Raw genomic sequence first — 13,356 nt, 5'->3', positions numbered from 1 at the left:
AACATCTACACTGCTATTTTTAGCCCTGTAGCATGGGCCCCAGTCAATTGACCTAGGCTGTGAAACTTGATTCTGGGGGAGGAAGAGAAGTTACAGTGTAAATGTAGCTTCTCTCTCCCGCATCCATCTCTCTCTCTCTCTCCATCCCATCCTGCCCTGCCCCCAAATGACTATTCATTGTCATTCATGATTACAAGGAATAGTCACTTGGCCAGAGAAACTGTATAGGAATGACTATAGCCTGCTGGTTGGGGCACTCCCCTGGGATGTGGCAGACTGCTCCAATGACTATTTAAAGATTTATACAAAGTGGAGTAGCTTCAACGGGAAAGACTGAGAAAGACCTTTGCCAGACTATCCCATACCCCCAGGGCTACAGCAATTAGCTGGGAAGAGGGATGGGAGACTCACATTCAAATCCCTTCTCCATATCAGGCAAAGATGAGACTTGAACTTGTGCCTGCCACATCCCAGGTGAGTGCCCCAACTGCTATGCTAAAAGTTATGAGACCAATTCCCTTATCTAGAGCTACTCATGGGGATTAGACAGTGTCCTAAGTATCAAGCCCATCACTGTTACATTGTGCATCTTAACTATTTTATTTACTAGGCCTCTGCAGCATGTAGTTCCCATCTCTGTCTTATTTTAACTCCACAGTTCTGGTAAGCCAGTAACAGGGGTTGCAACAGTGCTAACAGAGCTTTTTAACCTACTTGAGAGATGTAAAATAATTTTAAAATAGATTGTGTGTGAGGTGTGTGGCATTTACAGAATATGTCACCATAGCGCAGTGCAGTAAAAGGTTTATTGGCATTCATTTGTGATGACCTCCCTTTTGCATCCATCCCAGACTTATACCACACCATCATATGTACATGTAAAGCATATACAGCTATGTAGGATGATTACATATTTCTGAAATATTTTACTGGTATTAATACAGTAAATAACACAAGCTGGTTAGCTACCCACATTTTTAGTTATTTTTGATTCAGTACGCTGAAAAGAGAACATATGAAAGAAGACATCCTACTAGTACATATAGGGATCAACTACTATTTACAGAACTAGCTGGGAATAATTTTAGCTTTGATATCTTGGTCCAAGTGATCAAGACACAAATGTCAACAGCGTGTTAGTAAAACTTGGCTTGTCGGCACATACTATCAGTCTGATATTCACCCAGGCTGACAGAACAGCATAGCTGAACCCAGGTCACAATCACAGTGATAAGATGATAATAATATGAACGGTAATTGTAGACCATCTGGCAACCAAGTGTATTTTGTGCATTGGAAGCTAATCTCCTTATTACTATAAATATTCTGTTTTCTATCCTTGTTTTACAAAGCTGACACAAAATACTGCTTCAAGATTAGAGGGTTATATTTAGCATTTTGGATTTCCACAGACAAGAAATTATTAGTTAGAATTATGTATAATGGAGAATTGTTGAAGAATGATGTCATCAAGGATTTTCTGTCAGGTCGGAAGGTTTGATTTAAGAGGCTTTCATGCCTGCCTTAATTTCCAGCACCGCTGTTTGTTGACATTCTGTCTCCTTCAAAATCAGTGCCAGTGATTGATTTAAACTTGTTTTCCCAACTTAGTGGTTATCTTGATATTTTCAGTAGTTATACTTTATTGTAATAATGAGTTACAAACTTTTGCGTCTACAGGAGAATTTTTGACACCAGTGTCACTCTATAAAACAGAAAGAGTATATTTCCTTTTCACAGTGCTGCTTATAAGCAGAGGTGCACAGAATGGTTTGCCAAACATTTAAACAGTGACAAACATGGTCCGTCTATCTCCTAGATTTTAGGAGTCTTTTTGTCAAAGAGGTCAAGTCTCAGTTGAACAGGAATGCACTTTGTCTAATGCTTACCTATATAAAATTAAATACACATGAGCAGAGGACAAATAAAAATGAAGAGATGTCAAACGTATCAATAAAAGATCCTTGTAATCAGCTCCGCTTATAGTCTACCCATATAAGCTACACAAGCCTCTCAGTCAAGAAGATATGAAAAGAGACAAAGAATTAGCAAGACTTCCAGCAAGTTAGAGCTAGATGTGAGCATATAAAGAGGACACAACCTTTAAAAAGGGAATTTGGAAAAGCTCTCTAGGTTATATTCATGCTTTGTAAAGGCTTCAACTGTGAAATATATATTTCTTTTGAAAGATGCTAGACTGGCCTCCTAAGCTGACCATTCTGGACATGAAAGGATTCTGCATAACTAAGTGGAGTATAAACGCTTCTGTTGTGTGCTATATTAGAAAAAGAGAAATCAATGTAAACAATTTAAAGGGCCAAACATCTACGTGCTTCTCCCAGCTAAAGGGCTTCTCCCAGCTAAAGACAAGCTTTAAGGTCGGGCTGTAAAGTGGTAGAAAAGATGTCATTCCTCAGCTCCAGAACTCTTCCTAGAGGCCCTTCCTGACTCTTACTACCAGACTCAGGCTCCCAACTCCCTACAGTACATCCCTCTTACCATGTGCTGCGGAAGAATTGATTAATTCCCCATAGATGGTGTAGCCTGACTACTCTGCAAATCCCTGCACTCCTAGACAGATACATAAACATACATTAATTAGTTTGGCCAAGATTTTCAAGAGTGACTAGTGATTTTGGGTGTCAATTTTTGATTGCCCAACTTGAGACACCTTAAAAGGATCTTGAGTCCTCAGTACTTTTTGAAAATCAGGCCCCTTCAAGGTGTCTCTAACTGGTCTTCCAAAATTACCAATCACTTTCTAAAAATGTTAGTATAAAATTTATAAGTGTGTCCAAGTGACTTAGGTGCCTAAGTTACATTGACTATCAATGAGACTTAGGTTTCTAAGTGCTTAAGTTACTTTGGAAAATCCCTCAGCCATTTTTTAAAATGTAGGTCTATATGTATGCACATGATTGCCACTTAGAGCTTCAGATGGCTATAGGGACTTACTATATGTGTGACAAAGAATAGGATTTTGATCTGTTCCCCTCTACAATTCAGTTTTCATTAATACTGAGACAGATTTTTCTAAGACCTTAACAGAAGCACCATTGCTGTTTTTCAACATACATTTTCACAGGAGTACCAGCTTGCACTAAATATAAACCTGATCAGAGAACAGGGGATAGCAATGTGGGACATGAATTAGGATTCCTCTGCAAAGGAAATCCCCATGGGCCTTTGGAACAGTATTACAAGTGTGGAGTAGTTCTATCTGAAAGAAGATTAGAATCCTCAATCTCATTGACAACATAGGCTTCAGATCTAAGGCATGCATTGCTGCATATCTGGGGATTTCCCTGTAATTAAATCAAAAGAGCTTCTTAAAATAGTCTCTCTTGCTTAAAATTACTACTTGGCTGAATTCTGTCATCAGGGACAGCCTTGCACATGGGAACTTCTGTGTCCACAAATTGAGACTGTGGATTGAAGGAATAAAAAGTGGTAAAGATCAAGGGGCAGATCCTCAGTTGGTGTAAATTGTCAATGCTGCATTGAAGTCAATAGAGCTATGACAACTTATCCCAGAGGATGTGCTATCATGGGGGAGGGGAGGAAAAATAATAGGAGTTTGCCCCAAAGAGCAGGTTCTTTCTAGTCTTCCAAATGTTCAAACCCTCACAAAGGTAAGGTACACTTCAACCCTGTCCACATTTTAATCCTCACATAAAACCACACTGTTTCTGTGTTTCGGACTGAATTCCAACAGTCCAAGATTCCTGCAGTGACTCAAGCAGATTTGTTGGTTTTTAGTTTATTTATTTATTGTTCCTCTTCCCTAACCTCTATCTACTGTCCATCCTTAGTCTTGTGAGCTCCTTAGGGCAGGGACCATCCATTCGTAGATATCTGGAGAACATCATGGGTGCTACGCTAAACAGATAATAAATCATCCATATCATAGTAATGGGCCTTCTCTGATCCCACCAGTTGCTGTCCTTTCATGACCATAAAGCCAAAAGTTTTGAAAATTTTAGGAAGTAAATGCTTAAAATGATCCATTTATTAACTTTAAAGTCAAATCTATTCTCCCCCTTCCACTCCCAACTTACTATGGGTCATAATATCTTAGAGTAAGAAGATATCATTTTCACCATTTTACAATATTTTTAGGATTATACAACTAATATGTGAAGTCATGTACAGTTAGTATGCAATCCTCCATAAACCTTATCCTTATGTCTCCTTCACTATTTGAAATATTGCAGACTGGATTGTAGAGTTTAGGAAATTAGAAAACTAGTTTAAAATGTGAGAAAGGAATTAAGGTAAGGACTTGAGTCACCTATAAAGGGAAAATATTAACGGCCAAATTATTTTCTTTCATTTATTCAGGATTTGTTTTGACCTTTCTTTGAAAAATTTTAATAACAAACTTGATTCCTATTACATATTTAACAAACTAAGAAGCTACGGAAAATATTCCCTGGGAAATTGCTGTTTGTTCATATATATGAATTTTCCTCCATGGATGTATTTGCTTTCAGTAGTGCACTCCAAACTAAACACCATTCTACATGGCTTAATATGGGTTCAGTCCAATTCCTGCTGAAATTGGAATGATGACTCAGTGAATTCCACTGCCTTTATGGAAGGAATGACCAGGTTTGACAATACAGCAAAAAAAGCTAGTGTGCCCAGGGATATGTTTCTAATAATTAGAGATAAGTACTGAGGCCCAGATCATCAAAAAAAAGAAAATCAATGGGCATTAGGCACCTACATAATTTGACGAACTGGGTCTGAAAGCCAGAAATAGAAGCATCAGAAAATAAAAAACACAGTACTTGGTCAGCTGAATTTGGTAGTCAATTTATTTTCTGTAAATGCTCCAGCATGTAGCATCATTCAGAATAAATGGTCAGCTGCTGATAATGGGCATTGAATTGCCAAAAGAATCATCCTTCAGATGTACTCTCCCAATAGTTCTTTAAAAAACAAACAAAAACAAAAAAATGAAAGAAAGAAAGAAAACTTGCAAGTACTGTACCCGACTCAATGAGGAAGCAGTCTGGACTTGTTACAGTAGCAGGAAAAAGAGTACCTGTGGCCTTACGATATTCAGGCCTAGTGTAAGATACTGATGAGTAATAGTCATGATCACTCCCCACTATGTTAGTGCATTACAACAGGATATTAACAAAAATGAGGGTGGTATTCAAGATACTATTTAGAACTGAAAAAAGAGACCATTAATGGATAGTCTACTGAATACCAAACTGTGCGGTTAACTTCCACCAGAGCTGTTCAACCTCCCCGTTGGCCCACTAATCACCTACAGTTGTAGAAGCAATGTACTAACATCCAGCTCCCTCTCCAGAGGCCAAATATGCACTTCTATAGAGTGAAATACATCCACGGTGGGGAACACAGATGCAAGTTTCTTCACACCATTTAAATTCTGCAGTGGGGTTGCAAAGACCAGTTAAACATGAGGTTTCTGCACCATAGAAGGTGATTCCAGGTCAGTATATAATGGAGGTCTGGAAATTACACAGAGAGGGGACTACAAGATTCATGATAAATCCTATTGCTCCACCACTCTGTGCAGGAGTAGCAACTGCAAAGGGACTGAGTTCTAGCCCTTTCTGTGCCCACACTTTAGGTAGTGAACTCCATCCCTAAAACCTCATTACTCAGGCTTTAAAAGGAGGAGGAGAAGGCGGGGTGATGGTGGGAGAATTTCACTGTATGGTGCATTTAGCCTCCTTAAAAAACCTATCCTTTTGACCAAATGTACGTTTTCCCAAATGGTAAAATAAAGCATTGCCATTGCCACTGTGTGATGAACAGGCCCTTCTAAAAAAAATCTCAAAGCCGACAGAAAAGGCTACAAATATAAACAGGTCTCTAAGGAAATAAGAGGCCCAAGCTATGGTAGAACTATTTACGCAGTGATTATCTTAAAAGAGCTGGGATATTATCATGAGTATTTTGAGTTCTCTTGAGTTTCTCGGCTTCATTTTAATATTGACCTACCTTGCTAGCCTTTGCAAGACAAGATATAGGACTATATTTTCTTCTAAATTCTTTTTCTGGGGTCTCACCTCAGGCAGTCTGGTTTCCAGTTCCTGGGGCAGAACGGTCGAGGACAGATGACAAGATGTTTTCAGTAGAGGGCTCTACCCTTGTAGCTCACTTCCTCTGGCAATGCAGAGGATAGAGGCCTTCATGGCCCAGACTAATGGGTTACTCTTTAAACAGGCTTTTGGTTAAATTTCCAAAATGCCATTAAAGAAAGGTCTAGCAAAAAATAGCAACAGCTATTGGACAGAAATAGTAGTCATTTGTCCACCCTATATTTGAGGTAATACTCATGTTCAACCAGGAGAGACAAATTCTACTCTTTTTTGCACTAATGTAGGTCTGAAACATTTATGCTGACTTTAGTGTTATTATTCCAGATCTACCTGGGTGTAACTAAGAGCAGAGTTTAGCCCTGTGTTTTTAATAATATGAGGTATACATATACTATTCACAGCATTTCTCAAACTTCATTGCACTGTGACCCTCTTCGGACAACAAAAATTACTACACGACCCCACAAAGGGGGACCCAAGCCCAAGCCCCGTCGCCTGGGGAGGGTGAGCAAAGCTCGTGGGCTTCATCCCTAGGGGGGTGGGCGGGGACTGTAACCTGAGCCCCAGTGCCCAGGGCGGTGGAGCTCCAAATTTGGCTTCAGCCCTGGACCCCAGCAAATCTAACACCAGGCCTGGTGACCTCATTACCACAGTTCGAGAACCACTGCACTGCAATGCATTCATATAAATACAAGCAAAGGCAAACTCCTTTTCTGTAAACCTAAAGAATACTCTTCCATCAAGAAAATTAATGTCTCACTTTGTCACACCATGCATACAATATCATATACCAGAGATAAGCAAGAAAGAAAGTATATAAAATGTTAGATGATGTTTAGAGTGGGCATGCACTAAATTATTGCTGCTGCTCTCATGCCAGACAAAGAATGGCAGCAGCATTAACGCATCCTTAACAGATGGTTCACAGACACATTTTGTTGGGCAGAATCAGTGCAACTTCTTCAAAAGAAAGAGACCAGCATATACGTGTTTTGTTAGCATATGGGCTTTAAATAGGAATTTGAAATTTAAAATATGTTGTGTCACTCAGTGACAGATGGAAAGGGGAAATAAAAACCTATTTTGAGAGGCAACTTATGGTGATTAATACTAATGTTGTAATGACTATGTTGAACTTTTCATTCAGTTTCTGATTTCATATTTTTAATTCATTTCTTCTTTTAAAAAAGTATTGTGGTTTGGACTGCCTAACTTTGCACCTAAGAATTATAGAAAATGTTTTGCAATATTAGAATAATTTAGGTTTTTAAAAAACTACAAGGCTAATCTTTGGTTTTCCATAAACTGTAATAATGTATTTTTAGGGCTGTCAAGCAGTTAAACAAATTAATGGTGATTAATCACGCTATTAAATAATAATAGAATACCATTTATTTAAATATTTTTGGATGTTTTCTACATTTTCAAATATATTGATTTCAATTACAACACAGAATACAGTGCTCACTTTATTTTTATTAAATTAAATAAAATATTTTATTAAAAATATTTGCACTGTTAAAAACAAAAGAAATAGTATACTCAGTTCATCTAATACAAGTACTGTAGTTCAATCTCTATATCATGAAAGTTGAATTTACAAATGTAGAATTATGTACAAAAAAATAACTGCATTCAAAAATAAAACAATGTAAAACTTTAGAGCTGACAAGTCCACTCAGTCTTACTTCTTGTTCAGCCAATCGCTCAGACAAACAAATTGGTTTACTTTTGCAGGAGATAATGCCATCTGTTTCTTGTTTACAATGACACTTGAAAGTGAGAACAGGCATTCACATGGCATTGTTGTAGCCGGCGTTGCAAGATATTTACAGGCCAGATGCACTAAAGATTCATATATCCCATCATGCTTCAATCACCATTCCAGAGGACACGCGTCCTTGCTGATGATGGGTTCTCCTCGATAACTATCCAAAGCAGTGCAGACTGACACATGTTCTTTTTCATCAACTAACTCAGACACCACCAGCAGATTTTCTTTTTTGGTGGTTTGGGTTCTGTAATTTCTGCATTGGAGTGTTGCTCTTTTAAGACTTCAGAAAGCATGCTCCATACCTCATCCCTCTCAGATTTTGGAAAGCACTTCAAATTCTTAAACCTTGGGTTGAGTGCTGTAGCTATCGTTAGAAATCTCACATTGGTACCTTCTTTGTGTTTTGTCAAATCTGCAGGGAAAGTGTTCTTAAAAGCTGGGTCATCAACCGAGACAGCTATAACATGAAATATATGGCAGAATGTGGGTAAAACAGCAGAAGACATACAATTTTCCCCCAAAGAGTTCAGTCAGAAATTTAATTAATGCACTATTTTTTAACAAGCGTCATCACCATGGAAGCATGTCCTCTGGAATGGTGGTCGAAGAATGAAGGGGCATACAAATGTTTAGCATAACTGACATGTAAATACCTTGCAATGCTGGCTACAAAAGTATTATGTGAACACCTGTTCTCACTTTCAGGTGACCTTGTAAACTAGAAGCGGGCAACATCATCTCCCGTAAATGTAAATAAACTGTTTGTCTTAGCAATTAGCTGAACAAGAAGTAGGAGTGAGTGGACTTGTACGCTCTGAAGTTTTACATTGTTTTGTTTTTGAGTGCAGTTATGTAACAAAAAAATCTACATTTGTAAATTGCACTTTCACGATAAAAAGACTGCTCTACAGTATGAGGTGAATTGATTTTTTATCATTTTTACAGGGCAAATATTTGTAATAAAAATAATAATATAAACTGAGCACTGTACACTTTGTATTCTGTATTGTAATTGAAATCAATATATATGAAAAAGTAGAAAAACATCCAAAAATGTTTAATAAATTTCAATCAGTATTCTATTGTTTAACAGTGCAATTTAAACTGTGATTAATTTTTTTGAGTTAATCACGTGAGTTAACTGCAATTAATTGACATCCGTTGTATTTTTCCAGCATTTTGTAGAATATCTTTGTATGTATATTTTAAAGTACAAGATCATCTTTCATCTCTCACTCCACAAATTGAAAACAGAAAATAAAATGTTTGACAGTGTAAATCAAACATATGTACTTCTCCCCACCCCAATCACATACAATATTTACCAGAAACATTTAACAATCTGTATTTCAGTTGTGTTTTAACTATAAAAAACATACATAGTAGTTTAATCACCTTTAATATTAACCTTTCAACACAATAGAATCTGTTTTAAACATGCTAACAACATGGCCCATTTCAGTATCTTCAAATGGGGGGGGGGGGAAGATGAATATAGAACTCCAAAAACATAGTTGTATAACAGCTGCCCAGAGGTGCATAAAATGGTTGCAATGGACTCTGAATCTAGTTAATCATTGTTATGTCAACATGCTAAATAGCACATTTATGGGGAGGCAGGGTGGGAAGGCTGCAGAGGTAAAAGAAATGTTTTGTATTGCTACCATAATGACCTCTATTGGTCGATTTGGGTGGCAAGTATTGCTCCAAAATTGAACTGATATATTGCCTGGAGTGGAGAGTGCTATCACAGTGTGGGCCTATATCATAGAGATGTGTCTGTGGCAAGGCTGGGGCTGTACTCAGTCCAGCAGATGCGTTTTTTGGTAGGATGAAGAGAAGTTTTAAGGGATCATGTGGATAGAATCCTGGCATGAAACAGTTACTTTAAAGCTCTGCTGCCTCAGGGCCTGATTCTGCTCCTGTTGAAATCAATGGCAAACCTCCTATTGACTTCTATGGCAAAGTATTAAGCTCTAAGTAAAGATCTTAGTTCTTAGATGGATGGTGCTGAAAGGGTCAGCCAACAGCCAGATAGCATTTGTTTAGGGATGAATAAACTTTTATGGATTATATATTTCCCCTCCGCCCCAACAAGAGAGAGCTCCATGCTGTGCACCGCTGCATGTACAGTCATCTCCATTCATCCAAACCTACAAGTTCATGGAGTGTACAAACAACGAATGTCAGTGAAACACCAGCACTTTACTGGCACATGAGCTCCTCTTGTGCTGTGCTGGCCCAAGCTCTGAAAAAGTTATAAAAGAGCAGCCAAGTTGATTTTTGCCCTTCTGAGAAATTCAGCAACAAGGAGCTTGCAGCTGGGCTCAACACTTGCTAATCCAATCAATGCAACATGTGAGAAGAGTTCAGAGTACAAGAGCATCATTCCACTGGAGAAGAGTCACTCTCTATTGGGCTGGAGTTTTCAGAGACATTTGGCCATATTCATCCTTGGTTTGACTCCAATGGATATCATGCTAAGCCTAGAAAACCGTAATTCACAAAAATGTTTGGCTGAATTGCGTTTGTTATCATTGCTGTCTGGCCACCCTACCTTGAGCGCTGGTAAAGCATATAATGTGCCTCTTTGTTCTTGGCTACCTCCACTCACCAGCTGATTCCCAAAGTAAAGGGGCACCAAATACACAAAAGAAGCTTTGCACCTCTATTTTACCCACAAAGAGGCTACCACCCACTTCAGAAAAAAAAAATAAGGACACAGTGGGGATCTCAAAGGAACTCCAGTGCTTTTCCTAGCAAAAGTTCCTATGGTCCCATCCAGGGGCTCCAGTCTTTACTCAGGCAAATCTCCTGCTGATATCAAAGTGGATATAGAACATCTTCGGACGTGGGCCTTTGTACATTTTTCTCAACTGTTCACAGCTCATTGGCTACCAGGGAATAACTTGTATATAAGTCTTTAAACATCCCATGTATCAGCTTTTATGACGTGAAACAGCAGAGGCACAAGGGAGCATTATATTTTTATCTTTAGAAAAATATTAATGTTTTACCTGTAGCCATCTAAGGATCTAACTATATGCATTGTATTGTGAACAGAGGTGACACAGGTTTATTCATCTGTATGTTCATTATCACCTTTGAGCACACCCCAGAGTGGATGGGTTTGAAAGACTATAAAATTGCAGTTTGCAGAATAAAAATAATGTTTTCTGGAGGGTTAAAATTATGTCTGGGATTGTGCTGGTTTTAATTATACACTATAGTAACTAATGACACATCAGCAAACATTTAACTACCAACTCTGCATTCCTCCCGCAGTTAGAAATAACTAACTACAACAGGCAACTTCTCCTGCTTTCTTCTACACACAGACACGCACCCTGCTTTCTGACCATGAAAATAACTCCCCCAGACTCAGGTGATTAGAGAAAACAGTGTTTTATACATTGTCACAAATAGTGATGCTTTTACCAGGCAACAGCTCCCTAGAGCATGGCAGTAAAGAGCTCAGCCAAGGTCTGCCTCTAAAGGCAGTTTGATTTTGCTTTGTGTTTGATTGGGGGGCAGGGTTGTTCTAGAATTGGATGATAACGTTAGTTGAGAGATAAGTTCCTGGGTGCCCCCTCCCTGCAACAAACCTTCCGAACACCACTCTGAGTACTAGTAACTACACAGAAAGGAGTTCTCCTACCTGAATTCGGGGAGAAGGTTTGGCTGCAGCCCATAAAAAGCTGCTGACAGAGTCACTAGCCATCCGGGTTTGTAATTCCCATTCTCACACTCCAGGTAGGGCGAGGACCATTTGATGTGGTTCTTATCTGCCGGGTAGCTGTCCTTCTTCTTCCAGCTGCTCTCCAAAGTTTTAGGGCCCGGCGTTAAGACCTTCCTGTGCAGATGTGGCCTCCACTTGCGCTTCAAGCTGTGGAACCACTCGGTTTCGATAGAGGCATTGGCTAAATGGTGAGCTGTGGAGGACAAATCCTGCAGGAGGATCTGGGTCTCCTGCCGGCTGGCCTGGAGGAAAACCTGGGGAGCAGAGGACAAGGGCTCTACATTGAAAGTAATAGCTGCTCTGGATATGTTGGGGTTCCCTTCCAGGAGACTCCTGATCAAGGCTTGGTACCAGCCCATGTCCTCCTGCAAGTTCTGCTCCCGGGATTTATTGCTCTGGAGGATCATGCTCAAAAAGTTGGTAGCGTGGAGGAGCGTGTCCAGGGCACCGTGCAAAGAAGGGTGAGCGGTGAGGCGAGACTTCCCAGCCAGGCTGGCCAGTTCGTACCTCCGGGAGCAGTTGGCGCGCCCCAGTTCCCGGGAGTCCCCCGTGTAGAGGAAGGAGGCCACGTTTTGAGGCACCTCTTCGGTGAGCCTCTGCGCCAAGATGGTGCTCTCAGTAGATCTGCTCCAGGGAGCCGGGGGAGGATCCGGGCCCTTCATGTTGTTGTAAATAGGCTGTTTCCCTGTGATTGCTTTGTCTTTGTGGTGCACCGTCCGCCCTTGGCCGGATCCAGCCCCGACCCCCACTTGGGCAAAGAGCAGGAGAGAGAGAAGCAGGCGCCGAGCCATGTCCTCGGAGCGCGCAGGCACGGCTAGGTCCCTGTACTATGATTATCACAGCTATCCCCACCCGCCCCCAGCCAAGGTGCAAAACAACGATCAGTGGCAGTGGCGTGCCTTGGCAAGGCAGCTGCAGCGGAAAAATTCAAGTCACCTGTGGCGATGCCCAGCGAGCGCGCCCTCTGCACGCTGCCCAGCGCTGGGAATTACGCTGCCCGGCTTCCGAGCAGGTTGCAGCCCCTCTCTCGCTCTGGGGAGAGGCTATAGTTAGCCTGCTTACGCCCTCCTCCCCCCGCCGCCGCCACGGAGGTGTTCCAAGCCGCTGCACGCAGAGGCGGCCGCGCCCTCAGCCGAGCAGGTGGCAGGTCCCGTCCCCCACTCCGGACCCACGCGCCTGGGCTCCGCATCCCGCCGGCATGGCGAGGGGCGGGCGGACGCTGCCGGGGAGGCGCGGGGCTGGGTCCCGTGGGACCGGCTTGTTCCTAGGGAGCGGGTGCCGGGCTAACTGAGCGCTCGGGTTTCCCAGCCGAGAGACCCACGCTCCGCCCTCTCCCGGCTGCGGGAGGCTGTTCACCAGGCTGCTCTGCCGGCGCCAACCCCTCATTACCGCTGGCCCCTTCCCAACCAGCCCTCGTAGGTGCACGCCCGCTGCCCCGCTCCCCGTATGGCCGGGTCGCCTGTCAGTCACCCGGGAGCCACTGGCGGTCCGGGGGAGAGGCGCTGTCCAGTGCTGGGCAAGGAGGTGGCGGCGCGGCTCGGGACCGGGAGCCCGGTTCGCCTGCAGCCCCGCGGAGAGCGGGGACAGCGCCCTGCGGGGGGGGGGGGGGGGCTTAGGCTGCAGCTGCGGGGCCGGCCTAGCAGAAGGGGGGAAGTTGAGGCGAGGGTGTCTCCAGCCCCCTGTCCCCCCCCACCCACACCCACACCCACAGGAGGGGCCCCGGGCTGTGTGGAAGGGGAACAGGCGGGAGGGCGGCT

The 13,356-nt window shown here is 42.1% G+C and overlaps 1 protein-coding gene across 1 annotated transcript in view; it reads right to left on the bottom strand.

The window, feature by feature from the left end:
- The window catches only part of GPR158 (G protein-coupled receptor 158), a 319,256-nt gene extending 306,308 nt beyond the window's left edge, over positions 1 to 12,948 (bottom strand). Inside the window, exon 1 of the mRNA XM_073334275.2 lies at positions 11,519 to 12,948. Within this exon, the coding sequence (XP_073190376.2) occupies positions 11,519 to 12,390 (872 nt within the window). The 5' untranslated portion in view covers positions 12,391 to 12,948. The remainder of the gene's footprint in view (positions 1 to 11,518) is intronic.
- Positions 12,949 to 13,356: the final 408 nt, after the last annotated feature.

The sequence above is a fragment of the Lepidochelys kempii genome, chromosome 2, assembly GCF_965140285.1.
Source record: "Lepidochelys kempii isolate rLepKem1 chromosome 2, rLepKem1.hap1, whole genome shotgun sequence".
Taxonomy (NCBI): Eukaryota; Metazoa; Chordata; order Testudines; family Cheloniidae; genus Lepidochelys; species Lepidochelys kempii.
Note: the sequence above shows the minus strand (reverse complement) of the source record. Positions and strands in the feature narration are given on the sequence as shown.